Genomic DNA, 25875 nt, shown 5'->3' on the forward strand with positions numbered 1-25875 from the left:
GTAGGCAGCCTGTTCTCCCACCCCCCTCCAACTGCAAATGGGTTTCCTTTGTTCCCCTCACCGACGCACTGAGCCCCATTCCCCTTACCTCATCCTTGAAGAGTTTGGCTTGGTCCTCGCAACCTGTTAGCGTCTGAACAAAGCTAAAGACCTTCGGAAGAGACAAGGAGGGAAACACAGAACCAGGGAATTAGCCTGCCTGAAATTCCACCAGCGGAGCTCCCTTTTCAGGGTCTAAGAGGACATGCCACAGAGCTAGGAGTCTCCAGAATTCTGCATGCCCTGCTCCAGCCAAGTTCTGCTGCTTTCTGTATAACCCATGGGTCGAACGGGATGCAAAGAACCTTTTATTCTAGCATACTTGAGTGGAGATGCCTGCTGTCCACAGAAAGGCAACACATGACAGCAGGTACCTCACAAATACACTCACGAAACAATGGGCCCTGGAGCATTTGGGGCCAAGGCCTTAGATCTCTGACAACAGAGTGCAGTGCGAGGCAGCATGGCGAGAGTGTCCGAGAGTGGCTGGGTGGAGGAGTACGGCAGTGTTTATCAAAAGCAGCAGGCGTTAATAAGGAGCTCAGACAGAACTGTGTGTAGGAAGGGGTTGGGATTGACTCTTGGCTCTTTCTCTGCTGATTTGAGGTTTATGTTTTGACTTTAAGTGGTCACTTACCAAAAAGGAAAAGAAAAAAAGAAAAAAACAAACTGATTTATTGGAAAATCTGTAATAAAATAAATAAGTAAATAGCTGGCTGCTGGCCATGTCCTTGCACAGCCTCAAGCGACGGGTTCTAGCCAAGCTGAAAACTGCTCATCACATGAGAAGAGCGGTACCAGTGGCTGGGATGAGTGGGGGCAGCGAGACCGAGTCTGTGAGATGAGTGGTTCACAGGGAGCAGAGAGCTGGGAGGAACCGGAGGCTGTGGAACCTGTACAACTCCCACTGGCAACCCCCCCTGATTCCCCCCTGGGGGAAAAGGACACCCTCGCCGTCTCCGAACCCTGTCACGAACCACAGCGTGTGAGCATGCCAGGGAGGGCATGTGCACACAATGAGCCATGTGCACTGGGGGATCTGCACATCTGCCTTTGGAAATCTGACCCTATATTTCTTTCATGTTGTTCTACATTTTTCTCTGCTTTATCAGCCCTCCCTGAAACCCCCTCACCTCATCAATGGTCCACTTGGCCACAGTAGCTGCTGTGATGCCAGCCACCCCTGGCAGGAGTTTGCAGTGTTGCTCCCAACAGAGGGACAGGGAGCGGTCAGGGTGAGCAGATAAGGCCGACATGAAGAGGGACTGGTGCATATTGTCCGAGGAAATAGCTGGCAAAGAAATTCAAAATGTTACACAAGGTGGAGGGCCAAGGAAATCCAGCCTCATCCTGAAGGTCCTACAATGCCTGAAAAAAGTGCTGAGGAGGCATCGGGGCTGAAGGCAGAAGCTGGAGGGGTTTCAGGTATCAGATAAGAACAGTTTGTGCTGTGCTAACTATTGCTAAACAGACGGCATTCTTCTCCGATACAGCAGAACCTCAACCGTGTCAGAATAAAGAGATATGATCAAGATTTCTATTGTGATGGTGTCTTTTTTATTAGAGAGGCAAAGTGGATCAGGTAATATCTTTTATTGGGCCAACTTCTGTTGGTGAAAGAAACTAATTTTTGAGCTTACACAGAGCTCTTCTTCAGGTATGGGAAAGGTACCCCAGGCCTGAAGAAGAGCTCTGTGTAAGCTCAAAAGCTTGTTTCACCAACAGAAGTTGGTCCAATAAAAGATATTACCTGACCCACTTTGTCTTTCTAATATCCTGAGACCAGTATGACTATAGTAACACTGGAAATCTATCATGACATGATTGAGGTTACGCTGTATCAGAGAGAAAAAACTCTATTTAGCAATAGTTAATGCAGAACAAACTGTGCTTATGTAACTTGATCATGTCCCTCTATTACAAGAGGTACATATATTTTATAAGTACATATGTAAGGACAATTTATATATCTATCTATCTATCTCTCTCCTTACTTGGGTTACCATTAGTTAAACTGAGAAGAATTTAAAGATCTGATTTACCTTTTGCATTTTACTTACAGTAGATTTGGGCTGTGACACTAGACTGGTCAGTTTCACTTTCTGTTTATAGCTGGTGTCACTTTCTGCTTCTCCTGCACTAGCCCCTGGCTGTTGTGTTGTAGGTTCCCAGCATGAGGCAGGGGTATGTTTACATTCAAAAAGTTGGTTTCGTGAATTTTTTTTTGGTTAATTATGAAAATCCTTCTGTTCAACAGTCCGTTTTGCAAACACCCACCCACCAACTTTCATTTCAAACCAAAGCTGAATTTCAGGCCGAACTCTGTCCCTTTAATTTTTTACCAAGGTTGGTCTCTTCCCTCACTAAACGAGTTTACTAAGGACTTTCCTGAGTTCAGTGATCTCATTTGTTTCACTCATTCAGAATTCTGGAGGAGGGCTCTAGGCATGGCCATTGTCAGATCAGCTCTTGCTGTAAAAGCTGCTATTGTCCCCTAGTGGCCACTCAGCAGCTCATTCCGCTCACAGTGATAATGCACAAAGGGATGGCATGGAATTAGCTTGCAGGTTGTGGCATGAAAGATTAAAAAAACATTCCTCTACAGTTGGATATATTGGTCAGATGCTGAAATATCGGCAAACCCTCTGGTGGTAAGAGGGGGGATTGCAGGGCAGAAAGAGGGAAAGAAAAGAGCTGGACTGGGAATATATTCAAAGATGCCAGTAAGCATTCGTGCCAGCCAGCTACAGTGAAGGGGCACTGCTACAAGGTGCGGGGTTGCATTTTACAATCAGTATACATGCAGAAGGAGCCAGATCCTCCATTGGTGGAAATCAGGGTAGCCCCACTGAAGTCATGGACAGCTATGTCCATTTACATCACCTGCGGACCTGGCCCCACATCCTGATCTTCACTTTGGTCTCTATTTCCAATCCCAGGGCCGTCCAGCCAAGGCACACCAGCCATTCCAAGGCCACCCCCACGGGTTCAGCACAGGATCCTTCCCAGTCTCTCTCCTGCTGACTTGGAGCGAACATACTGCCTGGGCAAGCGCCTGGCTGACAGCCCTGCAGAGCGAAGCTTTCTGCATCCACAGAACAGGGATAGCAGGAGCAGCACCCGTGGCAGTGTCTCCAGACTGCTTTGCCAATGTGCCTTGCTCAGCCCTGCCGCCTGGGCTCTAGCCATGAGGGTGGCTCATTCTTTGGCCTCTCCGCTGAGACTGCCAACAGTGCTGGATTTTTTGTTGTTGGTGATGCAACCTGCCCACCAGGAAATGGACCAGCGCTCACCAACTCATTGCACAGAGGCCACCAAAGAGCCTTCAGTGTTGAGGCTTGCTGCTGACCTGGGCCAATTTGGTGACACTGGGGTCAAAAATCTTTCTAACCCCTTCCCAAGCCCTTGGGCCACCCTGACCCTCCCCCCTCCATGAAAAGACAGCAGCATGGGGAAAAGGGGCTTACTTTGGAAGTCTTCCTGCTGGATCTTCCGATACTTTGGAGGTCGCCCTCTAGAAAGATGAGAGAGGATTTATTTGCAAGATGTCTGCTTTACCATTTCAGAGGTGCTGTAGGAACCAGCGTGTGTTCATTAACTGAACCACCTGTCGGCACAGCAAGGACAGCACCGTCAAATGACCGACCGCAGTAACAATCCCTTAGCAGGTATCGAACCAAGGACCTCTAAGGCTATGTCTACACTTGTGATTATAATGGTTATATGTGCATTGTTGTGCCATAACTCCCTATTGTCCACATCTGAAGCAGGTTCCTGAAGGACAGTGTAGTGCAGGAAAGCTAACACGAATGGGGAGTCTGGGTATGTACATGACAGTGCTGTGGCATGGCCCTAGACCTGTTCTACAGCCCAGTGTGCACATGGACAAGGGATGTGTACCAGGTCCACCAGCCCCATTCCCACCATGGATTGATACCTTTGCTGCTTCACCCTTTCCCAAATCTAAAGATCCCTAACGCCGTTGCCAGTAGCAACCTGCGCTGAGCTCTTAAGATGAGTTCTCCCTCAAATTGTATTAATTAGCACCGGCAACCATGGCTTATGCTCCAAGAGCTGCAGTATGGTCTGCAGAGCACACGTGGGTGCTGATCAATGTGTGGTCAGAGTACACCGCCCTTCACGACTTCACCCGGATCAGCAGGAACACACACCTTGACCGGGAGGTTTCACGGAGGCGGCATTCACCAAACTCCATCCCAGTGCCAGGAGCACATGAAGCCCCTCAGGCTCCTGTACTGAAGGGTGAAGGACTCCAACAATTGCTCCAGGAGAGGCCCTAACACATGACTCTGCTATGATGAGCTGGCCCGGGTGCTCTCCGGGTCTATGAGAAGTGAGCCTGAACTGAATCATGACCCCTCCTCAGCTTTGCTGGCCTCAGACAATGGGAAGCTGATGAGGGGCAAGGCAATGAGGCAGCAGGGACCACGGGGGAAGTCCCGGAGATCTGGAGGAACAGGAGTGTGGGATTCTGCACCTTGACCCCTGAGCAGCCTGAGGGGGACCCCGAGCCATGAAAGGAACCAGAATCTGAGGCTGGTAAATTACAATAAATCCCCATGCTCCCTGGAAATATCCTCTCTTGCTCCAGAAACACATGCCTGAAGGCGGCCCCTCATCTGTCCTGCTGCACCCCTATATGGCTCCTGAACAAGGCACAGCTGCAAATCAATGATTTTACTGAAATGCCATGAACCAGTTAAAGCATGTAGTGGGAGCTATAACAGATTATTAACAAGCAGTCACTGTGCCCCGTGTCTGTGCATTTCTCAGCCAGCACTCTGAACAGCGATAGTCCCTGGGCCACGTGGACTGAGGGGGAAGGGATCAGAACAGTTTTATGACATTTATGATTGCTCAAAGACCTCCAAAACACCCCCTCCCTCTCTCTTTCCTTCTTGCAAATGGGTGTCATGCAGAAGGGGGTGGGGTGGTTAGTGGCTTGGGTGGTGGCCCGCCTAGGTCCAGGAAGGGAAAAGGAACCCTTTATCTGACCGAGGAAAGTCAAAGCGGTCCATTCTCCCTGTGTCCATTGCAAATACTTATTACTGTTCCCAGGTCTCTCCTCATGCAAAGTCTCTCTGAAGTAGCCAGGAGAAGCAGGGGTGGGTGAAGCATCTGCTCTTGTGGTTCCACAAACACAGCGTCCTGTCCCTCAGCAGTGGAGAGGCAACTGGCGTGCAGTGTTAATCCAAAAGTTTAGGGAAGAATATACACTTGCGACTGTTTCCCTGAGCCTTTCAATGGTGTTTGCTGGACACAGGGGCCGGACTTGCTGACAAGGTGAGAAGGTTAGGGGATGGATGGATGTTTTCTGTGGTTCTCTGTTCCTCTTCCATGGGAGCTCAATCTGCTAGCTGAGAATGCAGTCAGTCAATTGCCTCCCAGGCCTTTAAGCATAATTCAGAAAAATTCTGGTGTAGCAGAAATTCAAGGTGGTTCTTCAGATTTAGTGGCAGGACAAATGTGCTTGGTCCACCTTCGGAACTCACCAGACTCCTCCACTCAGCATTATGTAGAGGGGTGACCATTAACAAAAGCATCTCTCTGTCACAGATGGCCAGGTTTCCTCCACAAGACTGAAAAGCCCCTTCTCTCTTTTCCATTCCAGTGTCTTGAATGCTGCTAAATTCTCCAGATGATGGCCAGCCATTAAAGAGGACAGAGATAACTAGGAAGGTAACCCCTGAAAGGAACCGAACCCCACCCCAACCAGCCCATTGTTGCACTGTCAATTTGAACAACATTACTGCAGGTATCTTAACATTTCTTCCCTCAGCTCCTTCCTCGTGGGCTGCAAACGCTGTCTGACGGAAGGAGGCTGTGACAGTAGCGTTCCTGGGATCCTTACAAGTATCAATATTGTGGCCTTCGGCAGCAGAGCTACAAGATGTGGGGGGATTCTGGAGGCTCCTTCAAAAGGAGAAATGAAATGGGACGCTGTCCTTGTCTTCGATGTGCCAGGACATTCTATAGGGAGCCCGTTCCAGCAGGAGCAGCAGAGGCAGGGAGAGAAGGACTCTGGAGGACCTGCTCATTGGCACTGACAGAAGGTGTCAGCAGCACTTCGAGTTCTTAGTGCAAGGGAGGAGCAGGCTCTTAGGCAGGAGGAGGCACGGACAAATCAGTTCGCGGAGGGGGAGCAATGCCCAGGGAGAATGGGACCACGCACTCATACAGCCACAGGTACAACTGGTGGGGGAAAGCTTTTAAGGCCTGCCACCCTGGCTGCTGCTCCTCTCAGGAACAGGCAGCACTCCTCCTCCATCTGCCACCCAGGCTGCTGCTGAGGTGGTGAATCCCAGCTGCCCCTGACGGGGAGGAGTGTGCTGGACACGTGGCACAACATCCTCCACTGGCACCCAAACCCTCTCACAGGGGAACCCCGAGAGCAAGCAGGAGGGGAACCATGAGCCTGATCCAGTCCCTGTAGCCCAGCCTGCATTCAGTCCCCCAATCCCATGCAGGAGACGTCCCCGTTTGTCCCCCTACACGATATTCCGCAGCCGTTCCCTCCTTGTCAGGGGGAGGGGAAGGAGACGCCCACAGACACTGATGTTTGCCCCCTTGCAGGAGATTTTACCTATTTCTGGTTAATTTGTTACTGTTACAAACTGTTTTAACCCTACATTCGATGTATGTTTGCAAGCAAAAGTTACTGTTCACATCACTCATGTGTGCACCTTGCTTTCCGAGTATGATCAAACATGATATTTCCCACACGTTAGGGATGGTCAGCAGGATTCACAGCACATGACTGGTGACTTCTTTAAGTGTGTGGTGACAAAGAAATACAATGAATGCTGTCCCCGCCACTCTTCCCCCCGCAGCCATGTATTTCCTAAAGTTAAAACAAAAAACAACCACAACACAGTTCAAGGGCAATGACCTAAGCTGTGAAATAACTGTTGCTGTCCAAAGCACCGGAATGAAAACCAGAAGAGAAATTAACAGCCATAAAAGGTGTTTTAGTTAATGATTTAATAGACAATACAGAAGGAAATGAACAGTGAAGATACATGACACTGAACAGAGCTTTTACCACCCTCCATCCCCACCCTCCAACAAATTGTCACCACTGGCAGCCATGTGTGTACTCGTGCATAGCACTGGATAAGTACTGTGAGCAATGGTGTCAGAAAACACTGTGAAGAAGAAATGTGTGAAGCCCCTCCCAAAACCCATACAGAACTGTTTTCAAACGACTTTAACAATGCTTAATTACTCCCCATTAAGCACCGGGACATAGAACAAAACATTGCTCAATGATTACACTCTCTGCAGCACAAAACCACAGCCAGAGGTGTTAACCTTGAGGGCCCTCACCCAATTTTCTGCCTTCAGTTAGTCACTATCAGCTGCAGGGGATCCCAATCCACCAAAGTATGTCAAAATACCAGTATGTGGCAATGCTCTACTGAGCTTTTCCAGCAGCGCCATAGCATCACAATAGTGTCCCTCGGCCCAGTCCCAAGTCACCTTCTGGCTCTATGCTGATCCACAATGTACGAGCAAACAGGATCATGAATTTTCTTTGCCCGCCAGGAACTAGGAGCAGTGTGCACATAGGTGGGTGCCAGCTGCCTGTACAGGCTTTGTGAGCCAGATCTGTCCTGTGCCCACTTGTTCTGAAAGTATTCCCCTTTGGCCTCACATGTTATGCTAGGCACAACACTCCACGATGAAGCCAACACAGTTTGCATTATTGGCATCCAGACAGGTTTGCAGGCATCGCCAATGAGCTTTCAGCTGCCCAAGGGTGCACTCCACCATCATTCTGCAGCTACTCAGTCTATAGTTGAATTTCCTTTTTCTTGGATTGGAAACGTTGGGGTACAGCTTCCTGAGCCACATTAGAAGCAGGTACATGAGGAATGGGGGGGAAAGAAGCACATTGTTTCAGGGGAATAGAGTCCCTTCTTCTCCCCATGGTACAATTCCGATCTCCAGAGCATCCTTGTGTCGTGAACCTTTTCCGTGAGTCCAACGTTGGTCTTCCACTAAGCCTTGGAGAATTGTGAATAGTAACCTTTATGGTTCACGTATTCACTGACCTTTTTTGGTGGTCAAAGGACTGGGATGTGTTCCATTAATGGCCCCTGCACATTTCAGAAACCTCCTCCTCTGAAATCCCACTATAATTTCAGGGACTTTGGTTATGGCAACTGCCTGTGTGTAGATTACAGTATTGCTATCTTGGCAAACCTGTAAAATCACCAACCTGACAGGTGACTTCCCAACTCCAGACTCTTTTACAACTGAACGATAGCTGGCAGGTGTGGTCAGCTTACAAAAGGGCAACAGCCACCCGCTTCTGTACTGGTATGGTTTTCTGAAAATGAGAGATCTGGCAGTGGAAGGTGGGTGTGAGCTGCTTGTACAACTCCATGAAGCTCTGCTTCTTCATTCGGAAGTTCTGCAGCCACTGGTCATCATCCCAGGTTTCCAAAACAATGTGGTCCCACCACACTGTGCTGGTTCTCCGGGACCAGAAGCAATACCCCACTCATGGGCATTCCATTGCTATCCTGCCATTCAATACAACTATTCTATGGGACCAAGTGGATTTTCCTTCACCCTCTCGGTCACCTATGTATCTATCTATCGTCTTCAATTTTTCTGGACCCATTCTGTCCAATAGCCAGTACTGGAATACATGAACTTTTGTCAGCAGGAGCAGAACAATATCTTCATAGACTTCCTTCATTTCTTCAATGCAGTTAGGCAGAAGGGAGAGATAACTGGGAGCTGCTGATGCCAAACGTGTGAAGGCAGCATACAGTACCAGCAAGGCAGTTTCCCAGAATGTCTCCTGTCCTTCACCCCTGCAATAGTAGTGCTATCATCGCATACTGAAAAAGGGCCATGTGGATGCCAGTATATGCCTGTGCACAGAATACACTCACGCTCAGCACAGCATATGTGGTCACTCAGCACGGGTACATGTGCTATCTGTACCTGGACTATTATCCAGGGAGGCATGCAAATGTAGACATAGCCTAACTCCAAAGCATAGTTTTCTCCCCCCCGAGCTAAAGGACTAACTCCATTAGTCAGGAGCAGCATTACAATAGCTCCCTCAAGCCCCACCTGAGGGGAGGACCCCACAGTCTGTACAAACGCACTGCGGGAGGGAGTCCCTGCCCAAAAGAGTTGCCAGTCAAAGCAGATGAAACAGACAAAGAGCAGGAGGAGAAACTGAAGCACATAGAGGTGCCCAAAGTCACCAGCAAAGCCAGGGATAGAACCCATCACTCAGCCCAGTGCCTTGTCCAGTGGGCTGTGCTGCCTCTCATAAGAGCAACATAAGAACATCAGAATGGTCATACTGGGTCAGACCATCTAGCCCAGTATTCTGTCTTTCAACAGTGGCCAATGCCAGGTGCCCCAGAGGGAATGAACAAAACAGGTAATCATCAAGTGATCCATTCCCTGTTGCCCATTCCCAGCTTCTGGCAAACAGAGGCTAGGGATACCATCCCTGCCCATCCTGGCTAATAGCCATTGACGGACCGATCCTCCATGAATGTATCTAGTTCTTTTTTGAACTCTGTTATAGTCTTGGCCTTCACAACATCCTCTGGCAAAGAGTTCCACAGGTTGACTGTGTATTGTGTGAAGAAATACTTCCTTTTATTTGTTTTAAACCTGCTGCCTATTCATTTCATTTGGTGACCCCTGGTTCGTGTGTTATGAGAAAAAGTAAATAACACTTCCTCATTTACTTTCTCCACATCAGTCATGATTTTATAGACCTCTATCATATCTCCCCTTGGTCATCTCTTTTCCAAGCTGAAAAGTCCCAGTCTTGTTAATCTCTCCTCATATGGCAGCCGTTCCATACGCCTAATCATTTTTGTTGCCCTTTTCTGAACCTTTTCCAATTCCAATATATCTTTTTAGAAATGGGGCAACCACATCTGCACGCAGTATTCAAGATGTGGGTGTACCATGGATTTACATAGAGGTAATATGATATTTTATGTCTTATTATCTATCCCTTTCTTAATGATTCCTAACATTCTGTTTGCTTTTTTGACTGCCGCTGCACATTGAGTGAATGTTTTCAGAGAACTATCCACAATGACTCCAAGATCTCTTTCTTGAGTGGTAACAGCTAATTTAGACCCCATCATTTTATATGTATAGTTGGGATTATGCTTTCCAATGTGCATTACTTTGCATTTATCAACATGGAATTTCATCTGCCATTTTGTTGCCCAATCACCCAGTTTTGAGAGATCCTTTTGTAGCTCTTCACAGTCTGCCTGGGATTTAACTATCTTGTGTAATTCTGTATCATCTGCAACTTTTGCCACCTCACCGTTTACCCCTTTTTCCAGATCATTTATGAATATGTTGAATAGGACTAGTCCCAGAACAGACCCCTGGGGGACACCACTATTTACCCCTCCATTCTGAAAACTGACCATTTATTCTAATCCTTTGTTTCCTATCTTTTAACCAGTTACCAATCCACGAGAGGACCTTCCCTCTTATCCCATGACAGTTTACTTTGCTTAAGAGCCTTTGGTGAGGGACCTTGTCAAAGGCTTTCTGAAAATCTAAGTACACTATATCCACTGTATCCCCCTTGTCCACATGCTTGTTGACCCCTTCAATGAATTCCAGTAGATTGGGGAGGCATGATTTCCCTTTACAAAAACCATGTTGACTCTTCCCCAACAAGTTGACTCTTCTCCAACAAGTTATATTCATCTATGTGTCTGAAAATTTTGTTCTTTATTATAGTTTCAACTAGTTTGCCCAACACTGAAGTCTAGCTTACTAGCCTGTTATTGCTGGGATCGCCTCTGGAGCCCTTTTTAAAAATTGGTATCACATTAGCTATCCTCCAGTCATTTGGTACAGACGCTGATTTAAATGATAGGTTACAAACAACAGTTAATAGTTCTGCAATTTCACATTTGAGTTCCTTCAGAACTCTTGGGTGAATACCATCTGGTCCTGGTGACTTATTGCTGTTTAATTTATCAATTTGTTCCAAAACCTCCTCTAATGACACCTTAATCTGGGACAGTTCCTCAGATTTGTCACCTAAAAAGAATGGCTCAGGTCTGGGAATCTCCCTCACATCCTCAACCGTGAAGACGGATGCAAAGAATTCATTTAGTCTCTCCGCAATGGCCTTATCGTCCTTGCGTGCTCGCTCCTTTAGCATCTCGATCGTCCAGTGGCTCCACTGGTTGTTTAGCAGACTTCCTGCTTCTGATGTACTTAAAAACATTTTTGCTATTACTTTTTGAGTCTTTGGCTGTTCTTCAAATTCTTTTTTGGCCTTCCTAATTATATTTTTACACTTCGTTTGCCAGAGTTTATGCTCCTTTCTATTTTCCTCACTAGAATTTAACTTCCACTGTTTAAAGGTTGCCTTTTTGCCTCTCACTGCTTCTTTTACTTTGTTGTTTAGCCACAGTGGCTCTTTTTTTGGTTCTCTTACTATGTTTTTTTAATTTGGGGTATACATTTAAGTTGAGCCTCTATTATGGTGTCTTTAAAGGTACCCATGCAGCTTGCAGGGATTTTACTTTTGGTGCTGTACCTTTTAATTTCTGTTTCACTAACCTCCTCATTTTTGTGTAGTTCCCCTTTCTGAAATTAAATGCTACATATTGGGTCGCTGTGGGTTTTTTCCCCACCACAGGGATGTTAAATTTAACTATATTATGTCCCTATTACTAAGCGGTCCAGCTATATTCACCACTTGGACCTGATCCTGTGCTCCACTTAGGACTAAATCAAGAATTGCCAGTCCTCTTGTGGGTTCCAGGACTAGCTGCTCCAAGAAGCAGTCATTTAAGGTGTCAAGAAACTTTATCTCTGCATCCCATCCTGAAGTGACATGTATCCAGTCAATTTGGGGATAGCTGAAATCCCCCATTATTACTGAGTTTTTTATTTTAATAGCCTCTCTAAACTCCCTGAGCATTTCACAGTCACTATCACCATCCTGGTCAAGTGTTTGGTAATATATCCCTACTGCTATATTCTTATTATTCGAGCATGGAATTATTATCCACAGAGATTCTATGGTACAGTTTGGTTCAGGCAGGTGGCCATTCTCTGTTGGCCAGCCACAGAGCAGGACAAAGTCTCACTAAACCAGGGGGTCACACAGACGCTCCTCTGTGCGAGGCTGTCTGTTCCGCTGGGCCAGGCTTCTTTTCTGCGCTCTCCCTACCTTCCGTGGTGTCGGGATTTCTTTCGCTGTGAGAAGCCGATCAGGTTCCTCTTGCGGGCCGAGGCCTCAGTGTCTGAGAGATCGGCCTTGAGCCTCCCCTGGTTCTTCTCTGCCAAGGGGCACCCTGAGAGGCAGTAGTGAGCCGTGAATCTCCCTGTCACGTGTCCGGAGCCGTCACAGCCTGGTGTTGGACACTTCCTGGAGAACAGAGGGTAAGTGGGGAGTTACACTCAGAAGAGGCACTTTAAATGGGGACCAGCCCTGGAGAGAGATGGGCAGAGCACAAGACAGGAGCCCTGCTGCTCCCCATGCTGCTCGTTACCCCATCTCTGCCCCACCAAACAGCCTCAGCCCTGGGCACTCAGAGAGTGTTTGATGGATAAGAAGAGCAAAGTTCCCTGCACAAATCCCTCAGGACTCCAGTCACATGGGCATGCTGCTTAACTGACAGGTCCCCTGTAGCCTGCACAGGCTGAAATAACCCCCATGCCTCATTAACAGCATCACACTTCCCATGGGAATACCCTGGCACTGCACGGCACTCACTGAGCAGGTCACAGGCACCGGGGGTCATACCATCTCTAATCCTCCCCACTACCCAGACAACTCCTTAGGCTCCAAAGCCAGCGGAGTGAGCAGGGGCGAGGTCTCAGGGGATCAGCTAATAGGCTGGGGCTAGGGAAATCCTCAGGGGCTGGAAGATCTGAGTTCCTCACGACTTGTGGCTTTGCAGCATACCTCTCCCACTGCTCTGGTTCTATGCTGCAGTGCAGGGGTTTGGCTGCAGTGCAGCGGCCAGGCTCCCACCATTCCTGATTCAATGGGAGCCTCTTAGAAGTCCCAGGAGAATGGGCCAGAAAACCATTTGAAAGGGCATAAGGAAGTTTATTGCTACATCTCAATAAACCTACAGTGCTTTATAGTGCTCACTGATTTCAGCTTCTACAACAGAGGGCTAAGCTCCCCAGTAATGCCCTGTCTCATCAGCCAGGCTACAGATATGATGTGGTACCTAAAGCTGCCTGGCAGTGTGCAGGACCATGAGGCTGCCACTGGTGGGATTCCCGGTGCACATGGGGCTTTTCCAGCCCCACTAGGCTTCTCCACTGTATGTGGGCTTCCAGCAGCAGATGGGGGCAGGTCCAGCACAGGGAATACACACCCAGGGGGGTTAATTTAGCACATGCTACCCCTGCTCCCTGCAGCTAAGGGGTCTGTCTGCTCTTGTTTCTCTGGGCCCAGAAGGAGGAGAGAAAGGGTTGCCTTAAGCTGGGGTAGCACCAAGTGGGACGGAAGGGAGGGCTGCCAGCTGGGTGGGAGGAGTCTGAGGGGTCAGGTGGATCTGTGGGCTCGTGGATCTGGAGCCCAGAGGACCCATAGCCAGGTGGGGGCTTCTGAGCTCTGGGAGGCTCCACAGGGCACAGGTCTGCAGCTGCACAGAAGAGCCCCCAGTTGCTGCTCCCACGGCCCGCTGCCAGCCCAGCTGGGCTGCAGCCTCCTGCAGCAGCAGAGCAGGAGGCCTGGACTGACCCCTGGGCTGCCTGTGGGGAGCTCACCTGTGGTGAAAGCTGTACTTGGAGCCTTTGGTATGAGGGATGCTCTTGCAACCCAAGGTAGGGCAGCCCCCGTGGGCAGAAGCGGCTGGTTCCTTTGGCCCTAGAGCAAACGAGAGACAGGAGAGATGTGGTCATGGGTTTGGAGACCCACCTGCTACCTCAGGCTAGCAAGGAAGCCTCCAGGTGCCAGCACTTCCCACCATAGGTGCTTGGTGAACACGCTGATTTTAAAGACTGCTGGCTCTGCAAGTTGGAGCGCTCCTCTGGAACTCCAGCCAGGGCTTTCCCTGCTTCTGGCAGCCAGCCTGCAGCTGAGACAGCTCTTAGCGCTGCAAAAGATCCCAGGCCTCACAGCCCCTAGTGGTGCTAGCTGTGCAGTGCTGAGAGTACTGAACCCCCATCTGGGCCCAATCCTTCGCTCCCTCCTCTGCTGGAACCCACACCGAGCTCAGGGAGCCCCAGGGTCTGCCCCAGAGCCAACTGACAGGTTGCAGGCACGCAGGGAGCAGATCTGCTGGGTGTGAAGGTGCCAAAGGTTGTTACTGCTACTGGCGGTAAGAATAAAAACCTGCTGGGATCAGCGCAGGGACCAATACACACCGAGGGCTTGATCTTGCTTCCATTGGAGCCAACGGTCCAGATTCTGCTCTCACTGACACTGGTGTAAAGCTGGAGTAAGTTCATTGACTTCAGTGGCACCACTGCAGATTCGGTCCATTGACAAAACACCCACTGCCGTCACAGGGCGGTGTGGGGCTATGAGATTTGCCGTGTGGCATGCTGGTGCCAGCTCCCATTGAGAGGGGTGCACAGTGGGTGCAGTTGGTGTCTGTTCGGATACCAGCCCCGCTCTGTTGGCATTGCACTGGGGAGTGGGTATTCCTACACTGCTCACGGCGTCAGTGTGCTCACTGGCCCAGGGGGCAGGGACAGCACAGGGTTGCTACAGGATCTAGCACTTACCGGGCAGGTGATGTCAGAGCAAACACTCCCAGGGTGAGGCCTCAGGCACGGCGCCAGCAGGATGGGGCCGCGGTGACAGCACTGGCATCGGCACCGGTACTTACTGAGAGGAGGCTGCAGCGGGTGTCCAGTTTTTGAGCACCATCCCACGGGGTGGATATCCGGATGATCCGCATCGATCCAGAAATCGTAGACATGACTCCAGCCATCAAAATGGACCTGAGGAGACAAGGTGACAGGTCACTGTTTAACCATCACAGTCCCTCTCTAATGAGTATTAAACCCACGTGGACTTCTTGGCAGGGTGGGATTAAAACAGAGGCACTGGAGGGCTGTGCTCCAGGCCCCAGCTCCTGGAGTCATGTGAGAATATCAGAATATCAGCTTTCATTTCTAGCCTCTTGGATGATGAAAATGTACCCAGTGTAACAGATGTGCACCAGAGTCTGCAGAGAGCCTGAAACAATCACTCCAAGAGGTGTGAACTGCCCCCATTCATCCTAAACTTGCTGCCACACCAAGGAGGGATGGGAGCAGGGTCACAGAGGTCCTCATGTGGTGGTGCCTTAATCTGGGTCTGCTCCTGGGAAGAGAAAAGCCCCAGATTCCCCACCGGGGGGGGAAGGGGGCAAGCGAGCTGGTTGGTTGGCCCACGCACGCACACACATGTATTTTTCACTGAAATCTTTCTATCGGTCACTATAAGATGGGGGTGGGCAGGAGCAAGCTACAGGGGCAGTTAAGCACAGACACCAAGCAGAAAGCGGGAAACCCACCTTTATCCGGTAATCCTCCACGTCCTCCACGCTGGCCACGCGGATGAGGGAGGGAGTCCGCCTGTCCACCGCCTCCAGCTTCATGTTGGCCAGAAAGTTGTGGGGTGGCCGCTGGGGCAGAGAGTGCAGAGGGTCAAAGGGCAGCCCACAAGCTCCTATTTCCATCACTCTCACTCTCTGTATACCTCCCCCAAACCCTCCCTCCTTGTGGGCGGGGTCTGCCACATCCATCACGGAGCTCTGATCGCCCCCTACTTCTCTCCAACACACTTGCCATCACAGGCTACGTCTACACTTAAAAAAACTAAAGGGCCACAGCTACAACTACACTTACCACACACTGTAGACAGAAAGCGGTCACCATTGCTGTAGGTATTCCACCTCCCTGAGAGGCAGTAGCTAGGTCAATGGGGGTTAGGTTGGCTTAACTACGTCACTCAGGAACGTGGATTTTTCACATCCCAGAGAGATGTAGCTTTTCAGTGTAAGCCAGCCCACAGCCACAGACCTTCTGGTTTTAGAGGCCTCGGAGCTTAATGAGGTGAACAGAGAGAACAATGGCAATTTCCTGCAATATCTTTGGGAAATCGTACTGCATTATGTATCTGTGACAGAGGGCCATTGGTGGTTCACTACTCTGCATCAGCAACCCTCCTCAGGCCTGACATGCTTACTACACCTAAAACGCTGTTGTCAAAACCTGTATCTAAAAGATGTCACGTGAGGTACCACATACAAACTGGTAACACTGTTGTGTGGTGTATATATGGGGTATGTACGAAGAGTCATAAATATGTGCTAAAACTAGGTTCTTAAAATGTGTTTGACAAGCACTGCATACGCCCAGTCTGCCCTAGAGAAAGGAATGTGTATTTGGCTGTCTGACCAGCCTGGTTGTCAGGCACAGACAATGAAGGTACAATTATATCTAAAGTAAACAAAGCTATCAGGCTAACAAGTGTGGGAGAAGACACCATGGTGTCTACACCCCTGCAGGAGAGAGAAACGTATCTGGGTTTACTTTTCAAAGAATACATTACAATGGTTTACTGGACTATAAAAAGGAGCGGAGAAAACCCCATAGTTATCCTTCTCCAGAGGAGTCAAAGACACCAAGCGCTTTGAGCGCCGTGTGTGGCTAAAGAACAGGCCAGCCATGCTGGAAGAATCACTGTGATGATAAAAACTTCTTTGAACAAAAAGACTCTAGTTGGTTAAGCCAAGATTCAATCTTAGGGGTGTGTTTTTACTTTTGTTTGTAACCCTTTCTGTCTCAATGCCTTCTACTTGGTAACACGGAAACCTCTGTCCTTGTGTTAATAAACTTGTTTTACTTTTACTGTAAGCCAATGCAGTGCTGCGATTGGAGCAAAGGGTCTGTCAACCCCAGTTACATTAATAAGCTGCTTTGTACTGTCTCTTGAAAGGAGCAGTGAACTTGACAAGGTTTTGCGAGTGTTACAGTGAGCAGGGGCTGTGCACTGCAGAAAGACGTCTCTGAAGAACTTGGGAATTGGAGTTCACCGATTGTTTCCTGCTAGGAAAGGTTTGGACTTGCAGAGACCTGAATTGTTCACTGGCAGGGCAGACAACCTGGTTTGGCAGGGAGCTGACACATAGCTTAGCAGCAGCAAAGCTCTCAGTTACTGAGGCTGAGAGGGTGACATAGTAGCTCACAGTTTTGAGAACCCCAGCAGGGTGTCACAGTATCATTGTGGGACGGCGATAGTCTGTAATTCCACGGAGGAGGGGGGCCACAGTCCTCCAGTAACTAACAACAGAGGGGGGTGATTGGGCCAATTCACTCAGGTTGTTACACCTCCAGAGAGCTGCCACCACCTGGAGAGGCTCACAAATACTGGGTCAAAGTGGAATATCCAGATACCAACAGAGAAAGGACTTGGATAAATGCAGGCTGTTTATCCAAGACTCAGGGCCTTCTTTCTGATCCAGCGAATGAACAGGACCCTCTGTCCAAGTGGGCCCCAATCCTTCCCAGCAAGGGTTGGATGGACTTTGGCCTCCTGAGACTCCATAAGATTGATGGGTGATCTCTGGTAAGCTTTTAGCATGCATATAGGAACTTCTATTGTTTTTAATATGTTTTCTCTATAATGCTCCCACGTTAAGAATAAATGGGCTTGCTTAGAAAAAGCTGGGTGGTAACTTGTGACTGCTGGCAGTTACATTGTTCATAGCCTTTGGAGAGAAAGCAAAGCCCAAACACAGGCCTAGTTAGGCAGTCTGGCTTGCTGGGGATATCACACTGTAGGTAGGGAACCATGTGGCAATGGTTTCTGTAGCTCAGCCCACCAGGCAAACATCGCAAGGCACAGGCCCAGTTTCCAAATACGAGATCTGGAGCGTGAATTCAAATCCAGTGTCTGCAGGGGGCCCGGGCCCAGCACCCCTGCTTTAATGGCCCATGCCAGCATGGCTGAGACTCTATATGAGGGAGTGCCTATGTCAGATGCCACTTTAAAGACCCACATGGGAATAGCAGTCTCTCCAGAAGCCCAGTGCCCACTGGCCCGTGACTGCACCGGCAGAGCCAGCAGCAGGGCCAGGCCCCAGCACTCACCACTTTAAAGGCCCAAGCTGGCACTGCAGATGCTCCGGTTTCCATCAGGTATTTTTCCCAGTTAAAGCTGTCAGGATTGGGATAGTCTGGACAGGAAAACATGGGCAGGTTGAGTGGCTTTTCCTCTGGGGGTGTCTCACAATTCCCTGCTCCCGCAAGGGACCAGTACAACATTTGGTCTGCACTGGTACCGGAGCGAACTCTGGAAACTCCTGGATGTGTGTCAATTCCTTCTGCACCCCAAAGTCCACTTCTGGGAGGGGACACGTTAGTGAGTGACACCTGTGCCAGCGTCCGACAGCTTGGGCTCTCCTTTAACTCACTGACAGGCCTGACAGAACCAGCACACTGCACGTGGACTATCACAGATAAATCCACGGCAGGGTTTTTTCAGCTCCTCCCCTTCCCCTTGCTCCAGCTGGCCGTGGCGTGAGGGTAAAACATGGTGTTTTGAGTGCCCTCTAGTGGTAGTTCTCATTATAGTACTTCTTGGTACAGGAAATGCCTGTTGGACTACACTACCCAGAATCCTTAGAAGGAGCTGGGTGTGTTCTGTGTTGGGAAAGTGAGAAATAACACATGAGGGATTGCTGGCAGCAGCCTCAAGGCCTGTCCTTATTTTAAAAAAACTCCCATGGGTAAAATCCTGAGTTCCTTATTACTGAAGCAAAACTCCCCCAGCCTTCAGCTAAGTCAGGGCGTTAGCGCGTGGTCCCAAGTGTGTTTAATATACCACAGTGGGAGTTCTCTAGGGTTCAGCTCACGGAAGCCAGCGACAGCCTGGGATACGGACTCTGGCTGCGTACTCACCTTGAGGAGGCGTGAGGGGTTTCCCATGTGCCTGACACCAGCCGACTGGGTGGATGTACGGACTGCTGGGGTCGCACCTGCAGCACACACATACACGTTCATGGGGGATGCAGGTACAGTCACAACCAGGGCATGCCCATGGTCTCTCCATGGCAGCGCACAGGACCTCAGGAGACAGGGCAGGTGTCCTGCCACAGGGATGGCACCAGCTGGGACAGCACAACACATTGGTGGCCGGAGCACGGCCTAATAGCCATGTGCCAACCTAAGCATTCTACAACACAGCCTCCTCCTCAACAGAGAGGAGCAGCCCCTATGACTGCAAGTCCTGGCAGGGTCAGAGCTACAATATATGGGGCCCCAAATTTCTGAGCGGGAAATAAACGAAGCCCTGAGTTTCACAATGGGCCTGTGTGCAAGCCAGGTCTCGTTACTCCTGTGGTCCCACTGCTGGGAGAGGCAAAGGAGTGAATTATTCCCTGCCCCTTTACTACTGGAGAGGAAGACAGGGCCAGCCCGTGAAGTTTCAGAGTGAGGTGGTCCACAGGGCTAAGTAGTGTGTGGGGCTTGAGGCCAGTCCTGGACCGTTCACTCAGATCCCCGTGGAGCACAGCACACTGGCACCTATAGTCTCCACAGGTCCCACCTCTGTATTACAGACAAGGGTGGCGTGGCGGAAATCTGTTTCATTGTCTGTTCTGTGGGGGCAGTTCCTAGCCCCTAGAATAGGCCTCAGCTGGACAAAATTTGGGCACCGTTGGCTTGGAGCTCTGCAGAGAACCACAACCCAAACAAAATAAAAAAACCTGAGTGTTTTAAAAGGAAGGACAGCAACCTTTCCTTCTCCCACAGACAGGGCACGAACAGAGTACTCCCTTGCTAAAGGGGACATGCCTGGAACATCTTCTGGATAAGAGATGAGAGGTGGGTGTAATGGCTGAACATTCCCTCTCAGTGCTTTGAAACAAAGAAATTGGTGTAATATTAAGAACATAAGAATGGCTCTGCTGGGTCAGACCAATAGTCCATCTAGCCCAGTATCCTGCCTTCTGACAGCGATCGGAGCCAGATGCTTCAGAAGGAGTGAACAGAACTTGGCAATTATTGAGTGATGCATCCCCTCTCGTCCAGTCCCAGCTTCTGGCAGTCAGAGGTTTAGGGACACCCAGAACATGGGGTCATGTCCATGACCATCTTGGCTAATAGCTCTTGATGAACCTATCCTCCATGAACTTACTTAGTTCTTTTTTGAACCCTCCTATGCTTTTTGGCCTTCACAACATCCCCCAGCAATGAGTTCCACAGATTGACTATGCACTGTGTGAAGAAATACTTCCTTATGTTGTTTTAAACCTGCTGCCTATTAATTTCATTTGGGGACTCCGAGTTCATGTGTTAGGAGAAGGAGTAAATAACATTTCCTTATTTACTTTCTTCACACCAGTCATGATTTTATAGACTTCTATCATATCCCCCTCTTAGTAATCTCTTTTCTAAAATGAAAAGTCCCAGTTTTATTACTCTCTCCTCATGTGGAAGCTTTTCCATACCACTAATCATTTTTGTTGCCCTTCTCTGTACCTTTTCCAATATATCTTTTTTGAGATGAGGTGACCAGAACTGCACGCAGTATTCAAGGTGTGGGCGTATCATGGATTTATATAGTGGCATTAAGATATTTTCTGTCTTATTATCTATCCCTTTCCTAATGGTTCCTAACATTGTTAGCTTTTTTGACTGTTGCTGCACAGTGAGTGGATGTTTTCAGAGAACTATCCACGGTGACTCCAAGATCTCTTTCCTGAGTTGTAACAGCTGCTTTAGACCCATCATTTTATATGTATAGTTGGGATTCTGTTTTCAGTGTGCACCGTTTTGCACTTACTAACATTGAATTTCATCTGCCTTTTTTGTTGCCCAGTCACCCAATTTTGTGATATCCCCTTGTAATTCTTTGCAGTCAGCTTTACACTTCACTAATTTGGGTAATTTTGTATTGTCTGCACATTTTGCCACCTCACTGTTTACCCATTTTTTCAGATAATTTATGAATATGTTGAACAGCTCAGGTCCCAGTACTGATCTTTGGGGGAACCTGCTATTGACCTCTCTCCACTGTGAAAACTGACCATTTATTCCTACTCTTTGTTTCCTATCTTTTAACCAGTTACTGACCCATGAGAGGACCTTCCCCTCTTATCCCATGATTGCTTACTTCGCTAAAGAGCATTTGGTGTGGGACCTTATCAAAGGCTTTCTGAAAGTCCAAGTATATTATATCCACTGAATCACCCTTGCTCACACGTTTGTTGACCCCTCAAAGAATTCTAGTAGATTGGTGAGGCCTGATTTCCCTTTACAAAAGCTGTGCTGACTCTTCCCCAGCCTACTGTGTTCATCTATGTGTGAGATAATTCTGTTCTTTCCTATAGATTCAACCAATTTGCCTGTTACTGAAGTTAGGCTTATTATCCTAACATTGCCAGGATCGCCTTTTGATCCTTTTTAAAAAAACAAATCAGTATTACATTAGCTATCCTCCCGTCATCTGGTACAGAGGCTGATCTAAATGATAGGTTACATAACACAGTTAGTAGTTCTGCAATTTCATATTTGAGTTCCTTCAGAACTCTTGGGTGAATACCATCTGGTCCTGGTGACTTATTAGTGTTTGATTTAATCAATTTGTTCCAAAACTTCGTCTACTGACACCTCAACCTGGGACAATGGCTCAGATTTGTTACCTAAAAGAATGGCTCAGGTATGGGACTCTCCCTCACATCCTCTGCAGTGAAGACGGATGCAAAGAATTCATTTAGCTTCTCCGCAATGGCCTTGTCTTCCTTGAGTGCTCCTTTAGCACCTTGGTCGTCCAGTGGCCCCACTCTTTGTTTGGCAGAGTTCCTGCTTCTGACATACTTTAAAAAAATTGCTGTTAGTTTTTGTATCTTTTGTTAGTTGCCCTTCAAATTATTTTTTGGCCTTCTTAATTATATTTGTACACTTGACTTGCCAGAGAGTTTATGCTCCTTTCTATTTTCCTAAGTAGGATGTGACTTCCAATTTTTAAAGAATGTCTTTTTGTCTCTAACTGCCTCTTCTACTCTGTTGTTTAGCCATGGTGGCACTTTTATGGTTCTCTTACTGTTTGTCTGTTTTTTAATTTGGGCATACATTTAGTTTGAGCCTCTAGTATGGTGTTTTTAAATAATTTCATGCTGCTTGCAGGCATTTCACTCATGATTATTTCTTTTAATTTTCATTTAACTAGCTTCCTCCTTTTTGTGTAGTTCCCCTTTTTCAAGTTAAATGCTACTGTGGTTGGTTTCTTTGGTATTTTGCCCCTGTCAAGGATGTTAAATGTAATTACATTACAGTCACTATTACCGAGCGGTTCAGCTACATTCACCTCCTGGACCAGAACATGTGCACCACTTAGGACTAAATCAAGAATTGCCTCTCCCCTTGTGGGTTCCAGGACTAGCTGCTCCAAGAAGCAGTCATTTACGGTGCCTAGAAATTTTCTCTCTGCATCCCATCCTGAGGGGACATGTATCCAATCAATATGAGATAGTTGACATCCCCCATTATTATTGGGTTTTCTGGTTTTGTAGTCTCTCTAATCTCCCTGAGCATTTCAGTCACAGTGCGGTGGTCAGTGATTTCTACTGCTATACTCATGAATTTCTATTCATAGAGATTCTATGGGACCATTTGAATCATTTAAGATTTTTACTATATTTAACTCTGTGCTTTCTTTCACATACAGTGGCACTCCCCCACCAGTGCAACCGACTCTGTCATTCCCATATATTTTGCACATTCCTATGCATTTTGAACCCTGGTATTACTGTGTCCCACAGATATTCATCATTCCATCAAGTTTCTGTGATGATGCTGCTCTCCAGGTGACAGGACGGGGGTGTGGTGAGAGGGTCAGAGATTGCTGGTTATGATGTTGGACTTCGAGATTCTGCATTTGTAGCAGAGTTTAACTGTGCAGAATTAATCCACAATGGGCCTGAGCTCAGCTGCAAACTTTGGCTCAAGGTCTGAACTTTCTCAAAGTTCAGGTGGGCTCAGAACCAGGGTTTGGTTCAGGCCTGTCTTTAGAGTTATTTTAATAAGACATAGAATCATGGCCTAGAAGGGACTGCGGTGGGGAACGATAACACCTAGGCCTGCTGGGTCCCTTTAAGGTTTGACATTTCCTCATGCTTGCAGGAAGAAATTCACTGCCTCGGGTCAGTACCAGACAATTGGCCAAGTGCATTATCCACATCCTGGGAAACATCCAGGATCAGGCACTGCAGGAGGCAGCACAGTGAGGCAGTGCTGGAAGGTCATGCCCATGTTCTTACCAGTAGTCATAAGTATCATCCCAGTTGTCAAAGTGCACCAGAAAACGATTGTCCACCACGTCCGTCACCGTGGCAACGCATATCAAGGAAGGGTTCATGCGGTCCACAGCTTCTAGTTTCGTGCCCACCTGGAATCCCGTGGGAACGGTGTTCTGGGGAAAGGAGAGAAACAGGGTAGGTGTGTCTGGGCACCAATCGGTTTGCTCTTACGGCTATGTCCCCAGCCCTTCCCCACCATGCCCTGAGCAGCTGCTGGCCGACACCATATGGAACGCTTGAGCAGTAACACTGTGCCCTTCATCTGAGGGGCTCAAAGTGCTTTTAACATTAGTGAATTTAGCCTCACAGCTCCCCTGGGAAGCAGGCACAGGTAAGGAAACTGAGGCATGGGGAATTTACATGACGTGGCTTAGGTACCAGGGCAAGTTGCTCACAGATCTGGGAAGATACAGATGAATCAAGACTGCCAGGCCCCTGCTAGATGCTGCAGTCCCAGACAAGAACAGCTTCCCTAAGAATTAGGGTCTGTAATAAGTCACTTGTTTCCACTATTGCTTTCTAATCTCTAGCAACAATCTTTATTACTAGGGGTTGACGTGAGGAAAGACAGTGGCAGTATTCTCATCCTAAACCTCCGACACCTGCACTCCCCTCCCATCTTGTTCACAATTCCTGCACTCCCCTTTCATCACACCCACCTGGTCCAGTCTTCTCAGATATAACATTTACATAAAACACTGTGTCATAAATACTGCACTGACAGAGCTGAATGAGAAATTGTTGCGATAATCACACATCATTTGTTGGTATTGATTTTATCAGAGAGACAACGATGGATTATTATTATTTATTCTTTAAGAGCTGATAAGGCCTTTTTTTTTTCCCCCCTCGAAATTTTTTGAAAATGTCAGCAAAAAGGATATTTTGTTCAGGGTTCTTTGTACAAATATTCCAGGTATCACCCTCCCCCCACCCCTTTCTCTCCCTTTTCCATTCCATTTTGCTTCTGAAAAAAGGAGAGAACATGGAAGAAACAGAGAGAAAGGAAGGATACAGGTGAAAAACTGACCTTTTATTGGTTTAAAAAAAAAATCTAGAAATTTTTTTTAAAAAAGAAAAAAGTTTTCCTCGAAATATTTTTAAACAAATATTTTTGACCAGCTCTGTCTGTGGCTACATCTACATTTATGGCGGCAGGTAGAGTATGGGCACTGCACATCCAGCTAGCGCGGGTAGAAGTAGAAGTGTAGGCAGTGACCGACGGATTAGGTGAGTAGAGTGGAGTAAGCGCGCTACATGCCTGAACCCCCTGGTATAAACCCTACACAGTTCTCCACACACCCAGGCAGTGCCTCCCATGTCTATCCTGCTGCCTCCACCCTGCCAGAGCCTTTCCCCACTGCTGGAGCCTTTCACTGCGGCATGTCGTGCCTGTAATCCACATGGCACCTTAAGTGTAGACACAGGCTGTATTAGAGATGGGTCCGAACAAACCTCCCTTATTTGAACAACCCCCAACATTGGTGATGCGGTGACACAGCCACTAATTTACAGTGTTCTTTGTGTGCACGGTGCATGAACAGATCGGTCCTGTTCTCTGTGGGTCACCCCCATTTCAGAAGCAGCATTACTATTGGGATTGGGAAGGGACTGGGGGGAAGCAGCCAAAGCAAAACTGGTGCGGAGATCCCCTTTGTGGGGAAATGCATGTGAACGTAGAGGAGTTCGCTTGGAAGGATCTGCCACTCACATTGTTTGGGGTCACAAAGAGGTGCCTGGGAGCAGCCTGAGCCTTCGTTATCCTCAGATAGTTCATCCAGCTGAACTCCTCCTCCTTGTAACCTAAACACCCTCAGGAAAAGAAAAGACAGAAGCAAATGTACAGAGAGAGCAGCAGCTCCTCCACAGGCCAGCGGGACCTGCAAGGACAGGCGTGGTACCTCTATGCTGTATTTCGAAGCACTGCCTAGGCGTCAGACTGGGGAGCCAGCATCCACCCACTGCCTCCTGCCCAGCATCTACCCTTCCACCATCCTGCAGCCCTCATCACTCCCGAATGGGTGCACATGGCAGCAGGGCCGTCCCTAGCTGTTCTGGGGCCCTATGCAGCCCCCCTGTGGGGGGGTGGCTGGCTTGGGGGGTAGGGGGGAACCACCCCCCAGCACTCACCGGCGGCGCGGACTGGGGCCGGGTCGCTGCACTTCCCGCCACCAGTGAGTGCACACCCAACCCTGCTGCAGAACTATGGGGAGTGGGGGTGGGGCTGGGGCGGAGCAGGGGCCTGGAGAAGAGCCAGGCAGGGGCTGGAGCAGCACGCAGCTGCGCAGGGCACCAGGAAATTTGGTGCCCCAAATTTCCTGGTGCCCTACGCAGCTGCGTGGTTTGCATATGGGTAAGAACGGCCCTGCATGGCGGCGCAGTGGTCGTGGCACAGCCAGAATGGGGAATGCTGCAGTGCCGCTACTAGCCACAGGGGCCAAGGGCGACAAGCCCGTTGGTCTGTGTGCGTGGCCCCTCACTGGGTCAGGCCCTACACATCTGCTTTTCAGTGCTGCCCACCATGCTC

General features: G+C 48.7%; 1 protein-coding gene across 2 annotated transcripts in view; it reads right to left on the reverse strand.

Moving 5' to 3' along the window:
- L3MBTL1 (L3MBTL histone methyl-lysine binding protein 1) overlaps positions 1–25875 on the reverse strand; it is a 58076-nt gene that overhangs the window by 6111 nt on the left and 26090 nt on the right. The window contains exons 11-21 of one of the 2 annotated variants that reach the window (XM_074970242.1): positions 25060–25151; positions 23310–23461; positions 18949–19025; positions 18139–18224; positions 15558–15668; positions 14886–15000; positions 13819–13918; positions 12263–12460; positions 3507–3553; positions 1173–1330; positions 89–151 (exon numbers count right to left, since the gene is read on the reverse strand). In XM_074970242.1, coding sequence (XP_074826343.1) covers positions 89–151; positions 1173–1330; positions 3507–3553; positions 12263–12460; positions 13819–13918; positions 14886–15000; positions 15558–15668; positions 18139–18224; positions 18949–19025; positions 23310–23461; positions 25060–25151 — 1199 coding nt within the window. Of the gene's footprint in view, positions 1–88; positions 152–1172; positions 1331–3506; positions 3554–12262; positions 12461–13818; positions 13919–14885; positions 15001–15557; positions 15669–18138; positions 18225–18948; positions 19026–23309; positions 23462–25059; positions 25161–25875 lie in introns of both variants that reach the window. The other variant, XM_074970241.1, reaches the window with a different exon arrangement.

Source organism: Natator depressus, chromosome 13, assembly GCF_965152275.1.
Source record: "Natator depressus isolate rNatDep1 chromosome 13, rNatDep2.hap1, whole genome shotgun sequence".
NCBI classification, from domain to species: domain Eukaryota; kingdom Metazoa; phylum Chordata; order Testudines; family Cheloniidae; genus Natator; species Natator depressus.